This window comes from Erinaceus europaeus, chromosome 10 (genome assembly GCF_950295315.1).
Source record: "Erinaceus europaeus chromosome 10, mEriEur2.1, whole genome shotgun sequence".
Classification (NCBI taxonomy): Eukaryota; Metazoa; Chordata; class Mammalia; order Eulipotyphla; family Erinaceidae; genus Erinaceus; species Erinaceus europaeus.
Window position 1 is genome coordinate 78550459 of NC_080171.1, and position 21946 is coordinate 78572404.

The window sequence follows — 21946 nt, forward strand, 5'->3', positions numbered from 1 at the left end:
GACAACAATGATAATAATGACAACAAGGGCAACAAAATAGGAAAAAATGGCCACCAGGAGCAGTGGATTCATAGTGCAGACACTGAGCCCCATCAATAACCATGGAGGCAAAAAAAAAAAAAAAAAGTGTGACTCCAGGGAGATAACAGTGCTCTGGGGGAAAAAAAGTTACAGAGTGTCTTATGAGTTCTTAAAAGGACTGTGTGTTTTGTAGCTATGGTTGAAGCATTATATATTACCAGTCAGAAGGAACTAATGTTTTCCAAATGTTCTCTCTCCTTGTTGACTTGTCTCTAGTTATTCTGTTAACTGGACCAGAACACTAAGACTTCCAATGATTTGAGGAAATGGCTCTCCTCTCAATTCTGGAATTTTTGATTTTGTTGTTTAGTATACATACATTTGTAATTATCATTATTTTCCTAGTGTTACCTCTATGTTTTAAAATATGTACTTAGCACTGAAAGGGACAAAGAACAAGAGTTTCACTCTGCACAACTGATGCCAGTGATCTTAGTCCAACATTTGATCCATGGCATCCCCTCTTGTGATGCCTAGTGGTGAATCTATTAAGTGCTATCTTTTTTCCTTTTCTGTTTAGGAATTCACCAGTCTAGGCTGACTTCTTTTTTCATAGAAAGAGTGAGAGAGACAGAGGGAAAGACTCTACAGCATAGCAGCTTTCCCCAGTGCTGTAGGGGCTGGGTCAAAACTGAGTCACATGTGTGGCAAAGCTGACACCATCACAGTTGAGCCACTTGTTGGCCCTAATCCAGTGATATGAAGATAGCCACCTTTGTTGATCTCATAGCAGCCTATGACACGGTCTGGCACCGTGGTCTCCTAGTCAAGATCTCAAGATGCCTGCCTCCATGGGTGGCCAACACTGTATCTTTTCTTCTCCAAAACAGAAGATTCCGGGTGCATCTGGGTGACAAGTCCAGCAGATGGAGACTTGTCTCAAGTGGCCTCCCCCAGGGCTCTGTTCTGGCTCCTACGCTATTTAATATTTACATCAATGACCTTCCAGAAAATTCTTCAAGGAAGTTCATCTACACCGATGACATCTGCTGTGCAACTCAGGTATCCAAGTTTGACATCCTCGAGGAAACACGAAAGACATGTCTCTGATATCTGATTACTGTAAAAAATGGCGACTAATCCCTAGCATTGCATAAATGGTATCAACTGTTTTCCATCTACACCATGCCTCGGCCTCGCGTGAGCTTAATGTGCACCTTGGCGATACGAGAATCCGGCATGAAGCCCAGCCAGTCTATCTTGGCGTTACTCTCGATCGCACTCTGTCATTTCACAAACATCTCATAAAAACTGCAGCAAAGGTGGGCGCGAGGAATAACATCATTGCAAGACTGGCCAGCTCCTCATGGGGCGCGAGTGCTTCCACACTACGATCATCATCTCTGGCATTATGCTATTCCACTGCAGAATACTGTGCCCCAGTATGGTTCCGTAGCCCCCATGTCCACTTGGTCGATTCCAAATTATATTCCTCCATGAGGTTAATTTCTGGAACCATCCGTTCCACCCCGGTTCCATGGCTGCCAGTTCTCAGCAACATCGCCCCACCAGATATTCGTCGGGATGCGGCATCATCTAAGTTCATTTCCCACGTCTACGCTCGACCAGACCTGCCAATATACGCAGATATCTTCGCCCACCCTGTCCAACGCTTGACGTCTCATCATCCAATCTGGTCCCCTACGCCTACACTGAACTTCTCTGTTCCAGACTCTTGGAAACAGAGTTGGCAGTCAGCTGAGGTCACAGACAAACACCTCATCACAGACCCCTGCAAGCGTCAACCCAGCTTTGACCTAGCACGTTATGATTGGGCCCTCCTCAATCGCTATCGAACAGGCCATGGCCGGTGTGCTGCTATGTTCCATCGCTGGGGAGCCAGAGACGACCCGAACTGCCCCTGCGGCTACAGACAGACTATGACCCACATAGTCAACGACTGCCACCTCTCCAGATTCAAAGGAGGTCTCGAAACTTTACATCAGGCTCAACCTGACGCTGTTGACTGGCTACGGAAGAAGGGCAAACGCTAGAAGAAGCCACCCAAGGGGTTGAGACACAGCTTAACCAGCAATGTGCACTGCACAATGTGCAGGGTCCTGGATCTGAGCCTCAGTGCCACATGGGAGACTTTGGATAGCTTAACAGATGGAACAGTGTTATATGTCTATGTCTCTCTGTAGCACCCCCCACACATACCCTAATCTAAAACAAAGAAAACAAAAAAGTTGACTTAGTAGTGGGGAGAATAACACACAGCAAGGTCCTGGCATGACCAAATAAATAAATCAATTAATTAAATAAATATGCTTTATAAGTTGTTCAAGTTCTTATGATTGCCAGTCACATGGTTTATATTTTCACTTCATTTTAAGATATTACAGATATGAATGGATTTACAGTTACATTTCTGTAATACCTTTTTTGTTTATATTTGCTTTTGGGTTAAATCGGGGTTTTTAGCATGTAATTTTTTTCTTTTATACCAGAGTGCTGCTCAGCTCTGGCTTATGGTGGTGTTAGGGATTAAACTTGGGAGAATGAAAAGTCTTTTTGCATAACAATTATGCTATCTTCCCAGTCTTTATTTAAAAAGTTTTTTTTAATATTTATTCCCTTTTGTTGTCCTTGTTTTATTGTTGTAGTTATTATTGATGTCATTATTGTTGGATAGGACAGAGAGAAATGGAGAGAGGAGGGGAAGACAGAGAGGGGGAGAGAAAGATAAGACACCTGCAGACCTGCTTCACCAGCTGTGAAGCGAATTCCCCGTAGGTGTGGAGCCGTGGGCTCGAACCGGGATCCGGTTTCTTGTGCTTTGCGCCACATGCGCTTAAGCCGCTGTGCTACCGCCTTGACTCCCATCTCCCCAGTCTTTATACCATATTTAGTCCTGTTATTTTAAGACTAATTTCTTGGGGGGGCTGGGTGGTGATGCAATTGGTTAAGTACACATGTCACTGTGCAACGATACAAGTTCAAGCTCCCACCCCCCCATCTGTAAGGCGGGATGCTTCACAAGTGGTGAAAGTGCTACAGGTGTCTCTTTTTCCCTATTTCCCCCTCCCTTTTCTGTCCTATCCAATAGATAAAAAAAAGGGGGGTCGGACGGTGGCGCAGCGGGTTAAGCGCACATGGCGTAAAGTGCAAGGACCAGCGTAGGGATCCCCTGGCCTTACCATACACGCCACCCAGGTTGGCACTCTTGCGCACAATGACACAGACCTACTATAGCATCAGTCCCCCACAAGTCTAAGTGAGTGAAAATGTTGCCTGGAGGAGTGAACGATATGTCCAAGGCCCTGGGTACTTACACTTACACTCTCTCTCTTTATAGTCTTTTGGCTAACACAACCCATAATTTGTTGTGCCAAAATTACATTCATGTGCCACTTCTGCACCAAATCTAATAGTCTTTTTTTTTTTTTTTCTGGAAATGATATGTCTTCCACTGTTCAGATAATATGCTAAACAACATCATCACAAATGCCTTGTTAAAACTCAACTACGGGCAGGGTAGATAGCATAATGGTTATGCTAAGAGACTCTCATGCCTGAGGCTCCAAAGTCCCAGGTTCATTCCCCTGCACCACTATAAGCCAGAGCTGAGCAAGTGCATGTGGTGCAAAGTACAAGAACCGGCATAAGGATCCCAGTTCGAGCTCCTGGCTCCCCACCTACAGGGGAGTCCCTTCATTGGCGGTGAAGCAGGTTTGTAGATGTCTATCTTTCTCTCACCCTCTTTGTCTTCCCCATTTCTCTCTGTCCTATCTAACAACGATGACATCAATAACACCAACAATGACTACAACAACAACAATAAAAAAAAGAGCAACAAAAGGGAAAATAAATATAAAAAAATAAAAACATAGCATAAAAAAAAACTCAACTGCTTCTCACCTCTCTCTCCTAGAATGCTCTCTTGCCAACTCTCGTCTTTTCTGCCTTTCCCATTCCCGGCGGGCTTTATCTTGCTCCTCTCGATGACGTTTCCGACGTTCGTGTTCTCTTTCTTTTTCTTTCACTCTAGCATGCTTCCCTAAGGAGAAATAACAAGTGTTAAGCAACGAATCTTAAGTCTTCCAAGGGTGTAATGCAAACATACTTAGTAAGAGTATATATACTCTATAACTTGTATATAGATCTTAACTTAAGAAAAAAATACAGGGGCCAGGTAGTGGTGTACCTGGTTAAGTGCACACATTACAGTGTGCAAGGACGCAGGTTCAAGCCCCTGTCCCCCACCTGCAGGGAGAAAGCTTCATGAGAGGTGATGCAGTGCTATATATAGGTGTCTGTCTCTCTCCCTTGCTAACTTCCCTCCCCTCTCAATTTGTCTCTATCCAAAAATAAATATTTAAAAATAAATAAATAGAGGGGGCTGGATGGTAGCTCACTCAAGAGTGCATACATTACCATGCTCAAGGATTTGGGTTCAAGCCCCTGGCCACCACATGGGAGTACCTGCAGGAATTAAGCTTCAGGGGTGGTGAAGCAGTGCTAGAGTAGCTTTTCCTTCTCTATTTTTGAATATATATACACACACATATACATATTCACATGCATATGCTACTAGGAGCAGTGGAGTTATGAAGGCACCAACCCAGTGGCAATGTTGTCACCACTGAAAAGACTTGAGATTTCGGCGTATTGCACCAAAGTAAAAGACTCTGGGGTGGGTGGGTGGGTGGGGAGAATACAGGTCCATGAAAGATGATGAATGACATAGTGGGGGTTGTATTGTTAAATGGGAAAGTGGGGAATGTTATGCATGTACAAACTATTGTATTTACTGTTGAATGTAAAACATTAATTCCCCAATAAAGAAATAAATTATAAAAAAAAAAAAAGACTTGAGATTTTTATGTTTTCAATAAATTATAACTAGAAAGTATTGATTTCATAATTAAAGAATACAGAATGAAGTTTAGCTTCTCTGAGTGGGTCTCCACATCATGGTATATATAATACTTTTCAATTGGGTTTAAAGTAATGAGATTTCAGTCAAGCCTTGTCAAACACAATGCAATGTGTTTTCCTTTACACGTATTAAAATAAGAATTTTAGTTAAAACAAACAAACAAAAAACATTAAATAACGTGATGAAGGGAAATACCAGAAGGAAAAATGAAATAGCTAGTGAGAATGATCTATAATAAATTTATACTTTTAAGTCAAACATTTGACTTTCTTTTATCTTTTAACTGTGCTCTGGAAAAGGCAGTACATTATAAAATAGAAAACAAGTCATACTTGAATATTAAATGAAAGAAAAAAACTGCTTCTATACCCCCTTCTGTTGAATGACTACGATGCCTACGTTTCTCTTTTCTTTTCTCGTCTTTCCTGTGATGAGCCTTTTCTTTCCGAGACATTTGCTGGGGTGGTTTGATTGCCAAAGAATCATCTTCCTCTCCTCTGAAATAAGATACAATAGCATCACAAAATATTTGAGAAAGTCATGTAAAGAACATGGATGGTGGGGTGGGTGGTGGCATTCCCAGTTAAGTGCACATAGTGTGAAGCGCAAGGACCCATGCAAGCATATGGGTACAAGTTTCACGAGTGGTGAAGCAGGCCTGCAGGTGTCCATCTTCCTCTCTCCCTATTTCCCCCACTCCTCTCGATTTCTCTTTGTCCTAGCCAACAAAAAGGGGAAAAAAATGGCTGCCAGAAGCAGTGTGTTTGTAGTGTATGCACAGAGCTCCAGTGATAACCATGGAGGCAAAAACAAAAATGTGGTTTGGGAGGTGGCGCAATGGATGAAGCACTGAAATCTCAAGCATGAGGTCCTGAGTTCAATTCCCAGCAGCACATGTACCAGAGTGATGTCTGGTTCTTTCTTTCTCTTCCTATCAATAAAGAAATCATATATATATATATATATCCCTGTTAATGAAAATATTAAAACAAAAAATCACAGGTGGTCCATACTCCCAGAGAAGTCAATGTTAGTGGAAGATGACCACAGGGCTCTGAACTCCAATTTTATCAGGACCCAAACTGAGAAGAGGGAAAAAGGGAAGGACACTCAAAAGTAGAAAGTGTGACTTAGAAAGGAAGAAAAGGCAGGATCATAGTGAAAACAGGGAAATACATATATAGATATATAGTTATAGACATAAGTGAATACATATCTGTGGGAAAACTAAAAGTTTCCAATGCAGGCAACGGGACACAGAACTCTGGTGGTGGGAAAGGTGTGGAATTTATATCCGTTATCTTATATTTTTTAAATCAATATAAATCAATTATAAAAAATGAAAAAAAAAAAAGAGAGTTGGGGCGGTAGCACAGCGGGTTAAGCACAGGTGGCACAAAGCGCAAGGATAAGCATAAGGATCCTGGTTCGAGCCCCTGGCTCCCCACCTGCAGGGGAGTCGCTTCACGGGCGGTGAAGCAGGTCTGCAGGTGTTTATCTCCCTCTCCCCCTCTCTGTCCACCCCTTCTCTCTCCATTTCTCTCTGTCCTATCCAACAACGATGACATCAATAACAACAATAATACAACAATAAAACAAGGGCAACAAAAGGGAATAAATAAGTAAATATTTTTTTAAAGAAAGATAAAAACAAAATAAGACATCAGGGTATTGTGAAGTTTCTCCAAACAGAAAGATATAATGCAAAGTCAAAGTGCTCAATGATGGTTGAAGTGCCTAGAGAAGGCATCATAAATCCTGTAATTGATTGGTCTTAGACCAAATTATCTGGGCAGCCTAGCAGAAAGGCCCAAAGAAGACGGCCTAACTCTGGCTAAGCTCAACAAATGATACTCAATGGCTAAACAACTGAGAGAAAAATCTAAGATCATCAGATAAAGAGAGGACTATAAAAGTTGGATAGGATTAAGAGACTGGCCCACTTAATAATGGCCCGTTTGGTCAATATCACACCACCTGATCATCTGGGGCCCTAGTTAGGGAATCCTTGGATTCCCATACGCATATGATGGGCATAGTCCTCTAAAGGGTCCCCCTCTCCACTAGCACTGGTCACTTACATCAGGAGTGGCGTCTTGTGGGCTCTCCCAGGACCTTGTACTCACCATAAAGCAATGATGGTAGGGAAGCTGGGAGTTATCCTGCCCTGCCACTTGAAAAAGACAGGTCCTGAAGTGAGAGCAGCCTGCAATGTTCCTCAGATGTGACCTTGAGCTATAAGCTCAGACCAATAGGGACTTAAAGATTACATAGGCTCTGGTGCTAAATATACATATATGGGCCCTGGAGCAGGTGGATGGAGGTAAATAGTTAATTTTGACAGAATTTTTTCTCCCCAAGAACAGGAGGTACTCCCTGCCCTAATCCAACTTTCTAGTCCTTTCTCTACACCATCCTCTCAGATAATATTCTTTTTATTTAGTTATTCCCTTTTGTTGCCCTTGTTTTATTGTTGTAGTTATTCTTTTTTTTTTTTCCCTCCAGGGTTATTGCTGGGCTCGGTGCCTGCACCATGAATCCACCGCTCCTGGAGGCTATTTTTCCCCCTTTTTTGTTGCAGCCTCGTTGCGGTTATTATTGCCATTGTTGACGTTGCTTTGTTGTTGGATAGGACAGAGAGAAATGGAGAGAGGAGGGGAAGACAGAGAGAGAGGGGAGAGAAAGATAGACACCTGCAGACCTGCTTCACCGCCTGTGAAGCGACTCCTCTGCAGGTGGGGAGCCAGGGGCTCCAACCGGGATCCTTACGCCGGTCCCTGCGCTTTGTGCTTAACCCGCTGCGCCACCGCCCGACCCCCTGTTGTAGTTATTCTTGTTGTCATCATTGTTGAATAGGAGAGAGAGAAATAGAGAGAGGAGGGGAAGAAAGAGAGGGGGAGAGACACCTGTAGACCTGCTTCACTGCCTGTGAAGCAACTCCCCTACAGGTGGGGAGCCGGGGGCTCAAACCGGTATCCTTCTACCAGTCCTTGTGCTTTGTGCCACCTGCGCTTAACCCACTGTGCATGCCCAACTCCCATAAAATGTCTTTCTGATAAATATTAACAAAATTAAAAAAAAAAACTAAAAAAGGAAGTTGGGCGGTAGCGCAGCAGGTTAAGCACACGTGGCGCAAAGTGCAAGGACCAGCGTAAGGATCCCAGTTCGAGCCCCTGGCTCCCCACCTGCAGGGGAGTTGCTTCACAGGCGGTGAAGCAGGTTTGCAGGTGCCTGTCTTTCTCTCCCCGTCTTCCCCTCCTCTCTCCATTTCTCTCTGTCCTATCTAACAACGACATAAAAAACAACAATGAAAAAAAAAGGGCAACAAAAGGGAAAATAAATATTAAAAAAAAATTTTTTTAAAAAGTCTTTCTGGGGAGTCGGGCGGTAGAGCAGCGGGTTAAGCGCAGGTGGCACGAAGCACAAGGACCAGCGGAATGATCCCGGTTCGAGCCCCCGGCTCGCCACCTGCAGGGGAGTCACTTGACAGGTGGTGAAGAAGGTCTGCAGGTGTCTGTCTTTCTCTCCCCCTGTCTTCCCCTCCTCTCTCCATTTCTCTCTGTCCTATCCAACAACAATGACATCAATAATAACTACAACAACAAAACAAGGGCAACAAAATAATAAATAAATAAATAAAGGAAAAAGTATTTCTGAAGGTAACGTTTTCTTCAAGGTAACACACATGTTCATCATCTTGATCATGGTATGTAAAACTGAACTAAATTGTGTGTTTTAATTATGTGTCATTTACTTTTATCATTTATATTTCTTTCTTTAATTTTAATTTTTTATTTATTTACTTATTTTTTTTGCCTCCAGGGTTATCGCTGGGACTCGGTGCCTGCACTACGAGTCCACTGCTACTGAAGGCTATTATTTCCCTTTTGTTGCCCTTGTTGCTTATTGTTGTTGTTATTGCTGTCATTGTTGTTGGATAGGAGACAGAAATCAGAGAGGAGGGGATGTCAGAGAGGGAGTGACAAAGATAGAGACCTGCAGACCTGCTTCACCACCTGTGAAGCGACCCCCTTGCAGGTGGGGAGCCAGGGGCTGGGATCCGGGATCCTTACACCGGTCCTTGCGCTTCGTGCCATGTGCACTTAACCTGATGCGACACCTCCCAGCCCCCCATTATTTATATTTCTATTAAGTTGTTTAAAAAGTCTCACAGGTGTACTGCACCAAAGCAAAGGATTCTGTGAAAGGAGGGAAAGGACAGTGTTAAAAAAATGTTCCTGTGGTCGAGGAGGTGGTGCAGTGGTTAAGTTTTGGACTCTCAAGCATGAGGTCCTGAGTTTGATTCCCCTGCAGCACATGTGCCAGAGTGATGTCTGGTTCTCTCTCCTTTCTCAGGAAAAAAAATGTTCCCACAATTTTAGTTTAATCTTTACTATCTCAACAGACCACTTCAGGGAGAGGGTAACTAGCACAATTGTTATGCAAAGAGTCTCTCATGCCTGAGGCCCCAAAGTCCCAGGTTCAATCCCTACACCACTTTAAACCAGAGCTGATTAGTGCTTTGGTAAAGGAAAAAAAAAAAAAATCAATGAATCAATGTCTTTAACTATTACCAATTTCTTGGGAGAACTCATACCCAATGTTTTTCTGGTAACAGTACCCTTTCTGGTATCTGATGAAACACGGAAGATACCATGGTGCAGTAAGAAATAACAGAAAAGTGAGTGAGGACGTCTGGGTCCAGGAGGTGGCTCATCAAACCATGCATCATGCCCTTGTTTTTATCCCTAGTACCAGATGTGAGGCACCATGGACAAATGGAATCTATTAAAATAGTGGAGTGGGGCTTTGTGTCTATCTTTTCTTCCCTATCTCTTCCTCTGTCTCTAAGGAAACAGAGGAAAAAAGGGGCTGGGAGTCGACAGTGAGTACGTGTGAAACTTGAGAGCATGAGGCTCTAAGTTTGATTTCTAGCATCCCATATACCATAGTGATGCTCTAGTTCTTTATCTGGTATTAATAAATAAAATATTAAAAAGGGCTCTGTATCGCTCCTAAGTAAAAGACTCTGGGATGGGTGGGGGGAGAGAATACAGGTCCAAGAAGGATGACAGAGGACCTGGTGGGGATTGTATTGTTATATGGGAAACTGGGGAATGTTATGCATGTACAAACTATTGTATTTACTGTTGAATGTAAAACAATTCCCCAATAAAGAAATTAAAAAAAAAAAAACGGCTCTGGAGACAGCATAATGGTCAGGCAAAAAGATTTTTTTTAACATTTATTTATTCCCCTTTGTTGCCCTTGTTGTTTTATTGTAGTTACTATTGTTGTTGTTATTGATGTTGTCATTGCATAGGACAGAGAGAAATGGGGGGGGGAGAGAAAGACATCAGCAGACCTGCTTCACCGCCTGTGAAGTGACACCCCTGCAGGTGGAGAGCCAGGGGTTTGAACTAGGATCCTCATGCCAGTCTTTGTGCTTTGCGCCACTTGTGCTTAAGCCGCTGCACCCAACTCCCAAACAATAGTAATTTTAAAAAGGGGGACCTAAGGGCTGGTAGCTTACTAGTACTGTGCAAGTTGATGCCCTGCATCCATTACCAGGCAGTAAGGGGGCCTTTTTTTTAAGGCTGGGGGCCAGGCGGTAGCACAGCAGGTAAAGCGCACATGGCACAAACTGCAAGGACCTGCATAAGGATCCTAGTTTGATTCACAAGTGGTGAAGCAGGTCTGCTGATGTCTTTCTCTCCCCCTTCTCAATTTCTCTCCATCCAGTCCAACAGCAACAGCAATAATAGCAGCAGCAATAACAATAACAAAGGCAACAATAAATAAATAAATAAATAAAATCTTTAAAAAAAAAAAAAAAATTAACTTACTTAGACACAAGTCAATCCAGGCAATAGTGATCAATAATTTGAAAAGTACTGATAAAGGGAACTCTCTAAAAAAAAAAAAAAAAAAAAAGGGAAAAATGGCCTCCAGGAGTAGTGGATTCATAGTGTAGTCACAGAGCCTCAGCAATAACCCTGAAGGGGGGGAAAAAAGGCAAGAGCAGGGAGTGCAGAGGATGATTTCTGTTTCAAGTCTTTGTTGAGATATCTTTCAGTATTCTACTTGGATTTATTTGCACAAAATTTTATTGGGGTTTTGGAAAACCTAGATGAGGGTCTGGCTCCCGCTGCAATGGAGAAAGCTTTGGTGATCTGACATCTTTCCCTCTTCTGCCTGCCTTTCTTTTCGGCTCCAGGGTTATCACTGGGGCTTGGTGCCAAAACTGCAAAACCACTAGCTAATGGTGGCCATTTTTTCTGTTTTATTGGATAAGACATGGGCGGGGGAGAGAGAGATACCTACTGACTTGCTTTGCACTTGGGTCTTTGCGCTTAGTACTAAGTGTGCTTAACTGGGTACGCAACTGCCCAGCCCCCCGACTTCTTAATTTATTTCATATGAGTGGAGCTACACATGAGGGAAAGGAAGAAGTCAAGAGCACAGCTGGATGTCCACGGCATCCAGCTCCTGGGATCCAAAGAAGAGCTTCAAGCATGTAAGTCCTATATCTACCACTTGAGTTATCCCCCTAGCTGCTGTGCAAAATTTTGGGTATTGATTTTATTGACCATCACAAACATACAGCATAAATACTTAATTTACAAGTATTATGGGGTGAGGGTAGATAGCATAATGGTTATGCAAACAAACTGCCATGCCAGGGGCTCTGAAGTCCCAGGTACAATCCCCCACACCACAATAAGCCAGAGCTGACCAGTGCTCTGGCTAAAAAAAAAAAAAAAAGTATTATGTAAGTGGCCTAGGACGTAAAGTAGACAGGTCCTTAAACAAAGTTCTGAGTTCAATTCCCAGCACTGAATGTGCCAGAGCGATGCTCTCATTCCCTCTTTCATTAATGGGGGGTAGTAGTGGTGGATATATACAGATACATAAAGATTCTGAATTTGGACCACTACATTCCAGAGTGATGGTCTGAGTTTCTTTCATATTAATAAAAGAAAACTTGGAGCTGGGTGGTGGCGCACCTAGTTAAGCACACACATTACAGTGCGCAAGGACCAGGGTTCGAGCCCCCAGTCCCCACCTGCAGGGGGAAAGCTTTGCAAGTGGTGAAGCAGGGCTGCAGGTGTCTCTCTGTCTCTCTCCCTCTCTACATCCCCCTTTCCTCTTGATTTCTGGCTTTCTCTACCCAATAAATAAAGATAAAAAAGAAAAAAAGAAAACTTGGAAAAAAAAAGTTAAAGGGCAGGGGTAGATGGCATAATGGTTATGCAAAGAGACTCTCATGTCTGAGGTTCTGAAGTCAAAGGTTCAATCCCCTGTACCACCATAAGCCAAAGCTGATCAGTGCTATGGGGAAAAAATGTTTAAGGATGGTTGTCAAGCAAAGAGTTATTTGTATTTTGTTTCTTTTTAAAGCCTCATGAGTAAATTAGATGCTTTTCCAGGGGAGATATAGCCCCAGGATTCTCTATTACAGCTGCCATCAAAATATAAAACATTAAACTGCAAAGTCAAGCTCAACAGATCATCTTGAAAAACTTTTATATTAGAGGATATAGTAATATCTAATTTGGCTCTATTTACAAGGTGGTGAGTAGGGCTTAGTACTTTAAAACACTTTTTGATGTTGGCTTGCCATTTTGCTACTAGCACAACCAAAAGTTGCCTTCAGGGAGTCAGTCAGTAGCACAGTTCGTTAAGTGCACGTGGTGCTAAGTACAAGGACAAGCTTAAGGATCCCAGTTCAAGCCCCCGACTCCCCACCTGCAGGGGAGTTGCTTCACAGGCGGTGAAACAGGTCTGCAGGTGTCTATCTTTCTATTCCACTCCTCTCTCCATTTCTCTGTCCTATCTAACAACGACGACATTAATAACTACAACAATGTGATCCGGGAGGTGGCATAATCGATAAAGCACTAGACTCTCAAGCATGAAGTCCCAAGTTCAAACCCCAGCAGCACATGTACCAGAGTGATGCCTGGTTCTTTCTCTCTCTCCTCCTATGTTTCTCATTAATAAAATAAAAAAATCAAGTCTTTAAAAAAATAAAAATAACTACAACAATAAAAAACAACAAGGGAAAAAAATGGGAAAAAAAATGGTCTTGTCTTCACACACATCTTGAGTACACATCTCATATGACCCAGAGTACTGCTCATCCCTTGCTTATGGTGGTTTGAGGAACTGAGCCCAGAATTTTGGAGCCAAGGTATGAAAGGTTATTTTAGTTTACTTTTGTATTAAGATACAGCCAGATTCACTGTTGGTGGGAATGCAAACTGGTTCAGCCCCTTTAGAAGACTATATGAAGAGTCCTTAAACAAATAAAAATGTAATTACCTTATGATACAGCAATACCACTCTTGGGCACTTAACCAGTTAGACACTCAAGCACTAATTAGAATATGTACTCCTATGTTCACAAGAGTCAAAGAGTGGAAGCAGCCTAAATGCCTATCAACAGATGATGGGCTAAAGAAGTTACAGAATATATATTCCATGGACTACTACTCTGCGATCAAAAAAGATGCTATTGTGTCCTTTGGGACAAAAGGGATGGAACTGGAGGTGATTAAGCTTAGAGAAGGGAGTCGGGCAGTGGCGCAGTGGGTTAAGCGCATGTGGCGCAAAGCGCAGGGACCGGCGTAAGGATCCCGGTTCGAGCCCCCGGCTCCCCACCTGCAGGGCGGTGAAGCAGGTATGCAGGTGTCTTTCTCTCCCCCTCTCTCTGTCTTCCCCTCCTCTCTCCATTTCTCTCTGTCATATCCAACAGCAAAGCAACGTCAATAATGGCAATAATAACCGCAACGAGGCTGCAACAACTAGGGCAACAAAAAGGGGAAAAAATGGCCTCCAGGAGCGGTGGATTCATGGTGCAGGCACCGAGCTCAGCAATAACCCTGGAGGAGAAGAAAAAAAAAAAAGCTTAGAGAAATAAGTGATAAAGGGGCAGGGATAGCTAGCATAATGTTATGCAGAGACTCTCATGACTGAGGCTCCAGTTTCAATCCCCTACCCACGATGAGCCAGAGCTAAGTAGTGCTCTTGTAAAAAATAGAGATGAGACCTGGACTTCCAGAGGCGGAGCTACGAGCAGCAGATTGCTTTCTCTCCTCTCCTCCCCCGTCCCTTCCCTACCCTTCCCCTTCCTTCCCCTCCCCTCCCCTCCCCTCCCATCTCCTCTCCTCTCCTCTCTCGATCAACTAGGAATACCAAAGGAGACCACCCGGGACCGAAACAAGACAGGACTAGAATGACCACAGGAACCCAGTAAATCACTGGTGAGTACAAACACATGGGGCTGGTGACAGAGAGGAGAGAGGAGCCTAAGGAGAGATTAAGTGGCTGCTAACAGTTCAGCAGTTTATCAGGTGAGACACCACCTCCAGTCTGCTCCACCAACAAGGGGACAGCTTAAGGGAGGAGAGGACTCCCCAGAGACTCACCAAGTGCAACTCTGAGTCTCCATTGCTACTACCCTCAGAATCTGGAGCAGTGGCAGGGAGGGACACCAGGGGACAGAGATCTAAACAGGAATCTCAGGAGAAGACCTATACCTCAGTGGCATAGCTGAGGGGCTGTGAAAGTCTCTTTGCATAACCACTGGATTATCTCTGCCACACCCTGCTTTATCTCTTGGTCAGGAGTCAGTGATTAAGCTAAGAAGCCTATTGATAGTTTAAAAGCCCTCAGGCTCCCATAGCCTACAGAGAAGAAAAAAAAAAAGAAAGGGCTTTTAAACCACCGAGCTCCAACTCAGGGATTGAAATAACTGTTAACTTCCACCACTGTGAACCCTTTAATTAACTTACTTAGACACAAGTCAATCCAGGCAATAGTGATCAATAATTTGAAAAGTATTGATAAAGGGAACTCATAACATAATATATAAAATGGTTAAAACAACAAGAAAAAATACTGGAGAAGAGTCCAGCTAAAAGTCCTCCAGAGAGTGAAGCACAAAATAACAAGTTCAACATCCAAACATTAGCTAAGGAAATAACAGGAGTGAGTAAAGAATTTGAAAAAATTGTAATTAGAAATGCAGGAACAACAAATGAGAGACTATGGAAGAAAATACTAATTATCATGGTTATTAGAGAGCTGAAAGCTGAAATCGCTGAGCTAAGAATGCAACTAGCTGAACAAGCTAAAACAGTATCAGAGCTGGGCAACAAAATAGATGAACTCCAGAAACAGTAGAGGGCAGAGAGAATAGAATCTATGAGGCTGAAGAAAGAATTAGCAAGATTGAGGATGAATTAGAGACAACTAAAAAAGAAGTAAGAGATTAAGAGATGCTGAAAACAACAACAGAGTCCTATGGGATGACTTCAAAAGAAACAATATATGCATTATTGTCTTACCAGAGGAAGAAAGAGAAGGAGAGGAAGAAAGCATTTTCCAGGCCATAATAGCTGAAAACTTCTCTAGTCTAGACAACATCAAAGACACAAAGAATCAAGAAGCCCAGAGGGTCCCAAACAGAATTAACCCAGACCTAAAGACACCAAGACATGTCATACTTAGAATGGAAAGGAATAAGGATAAAGAAAGGATCCTGAAGGCTGCAAGAGAAAAACAAAGAGTCACCTACAAAGGAAAACCCATAAGATTAGCATCAGACTTCTCCATACAAACACTACAGGCCAGAAGAGAATGGCAAGATATCTATCGAGTGCTCAATGAGAAAGGCTTTCAGCCAAGAATACTATATCCTGCTAGACTGTCATTCAGACTAGATGGAGGCATCAAAACCTTCTCAGACAAGCAACAGTTGAAGGAATCAACCATCACCAAGCCTGCCCTGAAAGAAGTTCTGAAAGGTCTCCTATAAACAACCAGACCACCACAAATAGGACATATATCAAAACACTCTAAAACTCTACAAGAATGGCGTTAAAATATCTTCAATCTTTGATATCAATAAATGTCAATGGCCTGAATTCACCTAGAACAGCTATTCTCATAGCTGACATGATAGACTTTAAAATAGATAAGATTAAAAAAGATAGGAATGGACACTACTTAATGCTCAGAGGATCAGTCAATCAAGAGGACTTAACAATTATTAACATCTATGCACCCAATGAGAAGCCATCTAAATATATCAAACTTCTACTGAAAGAGCTACAGCAATATATTAACAGTAACACAATCATAGTAGGGGACTTCAACACCCCACTCTCTCAGCTTGACAGATCATCCAGGCAGAAAATCAATAAAGACATAAGAGAGCTAAATGAAGAGATAGATAAACTAGAACTACTGGACATTTTCAGAGTCATTCAGCCCAAGAAACTGGAATGCACATTTTACAAGGATAGACCATATGTTAGGCCACAAAGACAGCATCAGCCAATTCAAGAGCATTGAAATCATCCCAAGCATCTTCTCAGACCACAGTGGAATTAAACTAACACTTATCAATCAACAAAAGATTAGTAACAGTGCCAAAATGTGGAAGCTCAACAGTACACTTCTTAACAACTTCTGGGTCAAAGAGGAAATCAAGAAATCAAAATGTTTCAAGAGTTCAATGAAAATGAAGACACAAGCTATCAAAATATTTGGGACACAGCTAAATTAGTCCTAAGAGGGAAGTTCATAGCCATACAAGCACACGTTAGGAAACAAGAAAAAGCACAAATAAACAGCCTGATTGCACATCTTAAAGACCTAGAAGAACAACAATGGAACCCTAAAGCAACCAGAAGGATAGATATCACTAAAGTTAGGGCAGAAATAAATAACACTGAGAATAGGAAAACCATACAAAAGATCAAGGAAAGTAAATGTTGGTTCTTTGAAAGAGTAAACAAAATTGACAGACCTTTAGCCAGACTCACAAAACAAAAAAAAGGAAGAAGACCCAAATAAATCAGATAGTAAATGAAAGAGGAGGTATCACAAGAGACACCGCAGAAATTCAACATATCATGCGAGGCTTCTATGAACAACTATATGCCACCAAGCTAGAGAACCTGGAGGAAATGGACGATTTCTTAGATACCTAGCAACTTCCAAAACTAAGTAAAGAGGAAGTGGATAACACGAACAGGCCCATCACAGCTAATGAAATTGAAACAGTTATCAAAAATCTCCCCAAAAATAAAAGTCCTGGGCCAGATGGTTTTACAAATGAATTCTACAAAACCTTCAAAGAAGAACTAATACCTCTACTTTTAAAAGTCTTCCAGAAGATTGAAGACACTGGAATACTCCCTGCCAGCTTCTATGAAGCCAACATCACCCTGATACCAAAAGCAGACAGGGACACAACCAAAAAAGAAAACTACAGACCAATATCTCTGATGAACATAGATGCGAAAATACTGAACAAAATTCTAGCCAACTGGATACAGCAGTATATCAATAAGATTGTTCATCATGACCAAGTGGGGTTTATCCCAGGCATGCAAGGTTGGTTTAATATACGTAAATCAATCAATGTGATCCACCACATCAACAAAAGCAAGACCAAAAACCACATGGTCATATCAATAGATGCAGAGAAAGCCTTTGACAAAATACAACATCCCTTTATGATCAAAACACTACAAAAAATGGGAGTAGATGGAAAATTCCTGAAGACAGTGGAGTCTATATATAGCAAACCTACAGCCAACATCATACTCAATGGTGAAAAACTGGAAGCATTTCCCCTCAGATCAGGTACTAGACAGGGCTGCCCACTATCACCATTACTATTCAACATAGTGTTGGAAGTTCTTGCCATAGCAATCAGGCAGGAGCAAGGAATTCAAGGCATACAGATTGGAAGAGAAGAAATCAAACCCTCCTTATTTGCAGATGACATGATAGTATACATGGAAAAACCTAAGGAATACAGCAAGAACCTTTTGGAAATCATCAGGCAATACAGTAAGGTGTCAGGCTATAAAATTAACATTCAAAAGTCAGTGGCATTCCTCTATGCAAACACTAAGTTAGAAGAAATTGAAATCCAGAACTCAATTCCTTTTACTATAGCAACAAAAACAATAAAATATCTAGGAGTAAACCTAACCAAAGAAGTGAAAGACTTGTATACTGAAAATTATGAGTCACTACTCAAAGAAATTGAAAAAGACACAAAGAAGTGGAAAGATATTCCATGTTCATGGCTTGGAAGAACTAACATCATCAAAATGAATATATTACCCAGAGCCATCTACAAATTTAATGCTATCCCCATCAAGATCCCAAGCACATTTTTTAGGAGAATAGAACAAATGCTACAAATGTTTATCTGGAACCAGAAAAGACCTAGAATTGCCAAAACAATTGAGAAAAAAGAACAGAATTGGAGGCATCACATTCCCAGATCTCAAACTGTATTATACGGCCATTGTCATCAAAACTGCTTGGTACTGGAACATGAATAGACACACTGACCAGTGGAATAGAATTGAGAGCCCAGAAATGAGGTCCCACACCTATGGACATCTAATCTTTGACAAAGGGGCCCAGACTATTACATGGGGAAAGCAGAGTCTCCTCAACAAATGGTGTTGGAAACAATGGGTTGAAACATGCAGGAGAATGAAACTGAATCTCTGTATTTCACCAAATACAAAAGTAAATTCCAAGTGGATCAAGGACTTGGATGTTAGACCACAAACTATCAAATACTTAGAGGAAAATATTGGCAGAACTCTTTTCTGCATAAATTTTAAAGACATCTTCAATGAAACGAATCCAATTACAAAGAAGACTAAGGCAAGTATAAACCTATGGGACTATAACAAATTAAAAAGCTTCTTCACAGCAAAAGAAACCACTACCCAAACCAAGAGACCCCTCACAGGATGGGAGAAGATCTTTACATGCCATACATCAGATAAGAGTTTAATAACCACCATATATAAAGAGCTTGCCAGACTCAACAACAAGACAACAAATAACCCCATCCAAAAATGGGGGGAGGACTTGGACAGAATATTCACCACAGAAGAGATCCAAAAGGCGGAGAAACACATGAAAAAATGCTCCAAGTCTCTGAATGTCAGAGAAATGCAAATAAAGACAACAATGAGATATCACTTCACTCCTGTGAGAATGTCATACATCAGAAAAGGTAACAGCAGCAAATGCTGGAGAGGGTGTGGGGTCAAAGGAACCCTCCTGCACTGCTGGTGGAAATGTCAATCGGTCCAACCTCTGTGGAGAACAGTCTGGAGAACTCTCAGAACACAAGACAAACCTGAAATGGAATTGGAGTATTAAACCAAAGTAAAAGACTCTGGGGTAGGTGGGTAGGTGGGGAGAATACAGGTCCATGAAAAATGATGAATGAAATAGTGGGGGTTGTATTGTTAAATGGGAATCTGGGGAATGTTATGCATGTAAAAAAAAAAAAAAAAAAAAAAGAAGTAGAAACGCAAAGCAGAAATTGACTGAGTTTGGAGTATGGCACCAAAGTAAGAAAGCAGAAGTATACTAGAGTTTGCAGTGAGTACCCTCCCTAACACTTCCTCTCCACTATTCCAAGCTTTGGGTCCATGATTGCTCAACAATTTGTTTGGCTTTGTATGTTAACTCTCTTTTCAGTCACCAGGTTCCAGATGCCACCAGGATGCCGGCCAGGCTTCCCTGGACTGAAGACCCCACCAATGTGTTCTGGAGCTCAGCTTCCCCAGAGCCCCACCTTACTAGGGAAAGAGAGAGGCAGAATGGGAGTATGGACCGACCAGTCACAACGCCCATGTTCAGCGGGGAAGCAATTACAGAAGCCAGACCTTCTACCTTCTGCAACCCTCAATGACCCTGGGTCCATGCTCCCAGAGGGATAGAGAATGGGAAAGCTACTGGGGAGGGGGTGGGATATGGAGAATGGGCGGTGGGAATTGTGTGGAGTTGTACCCCTCCTACCCTATGGTTTTGTTAATTAATCCTTTCTTAAATAAAAAAAAAAAGAGCAAAAAAAAAAAAAAAAAAGAAGGCTAGAAATGGGCCTACCCTATGACCTTGCAATTCCTCTCCTGGGTATATATCCTAAGGAACCCAACACATCCATCCAAAGAGATCTGTGTACACATATGTTCTTGGCAGCACAATTTGTAATAGCCAAAACCTGGAAGCAACCCAGGTGTCTAACAACAGATGAGTGGCTGAGCAAGTTGTGGTATATATATATATACACAATGGAATACTACCCAGCTGTTAAAAATGGTGACTTTACCGTTTTCAGTCGATCTTGGATGGAGCTTGAAAAAATCATGTTGGGTGGGGGTAGATAGGATAATGGTTATGCAAGGAGGCTCTCATGCCTGAGGCTCCAAAGTCCCAGGTTCAATCCCCCGCACCACCATAAACCAGAGCTGAGCAGTGCTCTGGTGTTTCTCTCTGTGTCTTTCTCTCTCTGCATCGCTCTTAAAAATTAAATAAATAAAATACTTTAAAAAAAAAAAAGAAAAATCATATTGAGTGAAATAAGTCAGAAACAGAAGGATGAATATGGGATGATCTCACTCTCAGGCAGAAGTTGAAAAACAAGATCAGAAGAGAAAACACAAGTAGAACCTGAAATGGAACTGGCGTATTGCACCAAAGTAAAAGACTCTGGGGTGGGTGGGTGGGGAGAATACAGGTCCTTGAAGGATGATAAATGACATAGTGGGGGTTGTATTTTAAATGGGAAACTGGGGAATGTTGTGTATGTACAAACTATTGTATTTACTGTTGAATGTAAAACATTAATTCCCCAATGACAACAAAAGGAAATAAATAAAAATTAAAAAAAACAAAGATGACTTAACTACTATCAGATGATTTCACTGACACATAAAGTCTAGAGATCTGATTTACATGAATTTTCCAAAAAAATAAAGAAATAGAAGCAAGCAAACTGTAAGGACTACAGTGGTTATCTGTGAGAAGTGGGAGGGTAGGGATATAGAACTTTGGTGGTGGTTGTACAAGTGTGTAACTATAAATTGTAATCTTTTAATTTTTAAAATTTATTTATAACATAAAAAACAGAAAATATTGGCAAAAAACAGGACAAAACATAGAGGGGTAAAATTCCACACATTTCCCACCACCAGAGTTCCATTATCCCATCCCCTCTACTTGAAGATTTCCTATCTGTCTTGGCGTATGGACTCAGGATCATTACAGGGTGCAGAAGGTGGAAGGTCTGGCTTCTTTCTGTAATTGCTTCTCTGAACATGGGCATTGGCAGGTCGGTCCATACTCCCTATAAGTTGTAATCTTACAATCTTGTAACAAACCATTAATAACAAATAAAAAATAAAATAGGGAGTTGGGCGGTAGTGCAGTGGGTTAAGTGCAGGTGGTGCAAAATGAAAGCACCAGCGTACGGATCCTGGTTCAAGCCCCCGGCTCTCTACCTGCAAGGGAGTCGTTTCACAGGTGGTGAAGAAGGTCTGCAGGTGTCTTTCTCTCCCCCTCTGTCTTCCCCTCCTCTCTCCATTTCTCTCTGTCCTATCCAACAACGACATCAATAATAACTACAACCATAAAACAACAAGGCCAACAAAAGGGAATAAATAAATATAAAAAAATTTAAAATAAGGGGGTCCGGTGATAGCGCAGTGGATTAAAGCGCACATGGCGCCAAGTGCAAGGACTCACGTAAGGATCCCAGTTTGAGCCCCTGGCTCCCCATCTGCAGGAAGGTTGCTTCAATGGTGGTGAAGTGGGTCTGCAGGTGTCTTTCTCTCCCCTTCTCTTTCTTCCCCTCCTCTCTCAATTTCTCTCTGTCCTATCCAACAACGATGACATCAATAACAACAATAAAACAACAAAGGCAACAAAAGAGGAAAAATAAAAAAATTAAATAAAAATAAAAGAGGCAGAGGCAGCATGGGGGAAGGGGAGGGAGATAATACAGCACTGAAGTTTCCTTCAATGTGGTAGGGGCCAGGCTTGACCCTTGGCTGTATACACAGCTAAGCAGTTCAAGTCACCACGTGAATACAAGTAAACTACTTCATTTGCCCATATGAAAGTCTTTTCGTATAATCACTATAC

At 42.0% G+C, this 21946-nt stretch overlaps 1 protein-coding gene across 3 annotated transcripts in view; it reads right to left on the bottom strand.

Annotated features, from left to right (window-relative positions):
• The window catches only part of LOC103119232 (cyclin-dependent kinase 11B), a 38124-nt gene that overhangs the window by 11278 nt on the left and 4900 nt on the right, over window positions 1-21946 (bottom strand). For 2 of the 3 annotated variants that reach the window (XM_016191018.2, XM_007529495.3), the window contains 2 exons: window positions 5333-5460; window positions 3943-4081 (listed from right to left, as the gene is read on the bottom strand). In XM_016191018.2, the coding sequence (XP_016046504.2) occupies window positions 3943-4081; window positions 5333-5460 (267 nt within the window). The remainder of the gene's footprint in view (window positions 1-3942; window positions 4082-5332; window positions 5461-21946) is intronic. The other variant, XM_007529494.3, reaches the window with a different exon arrangement.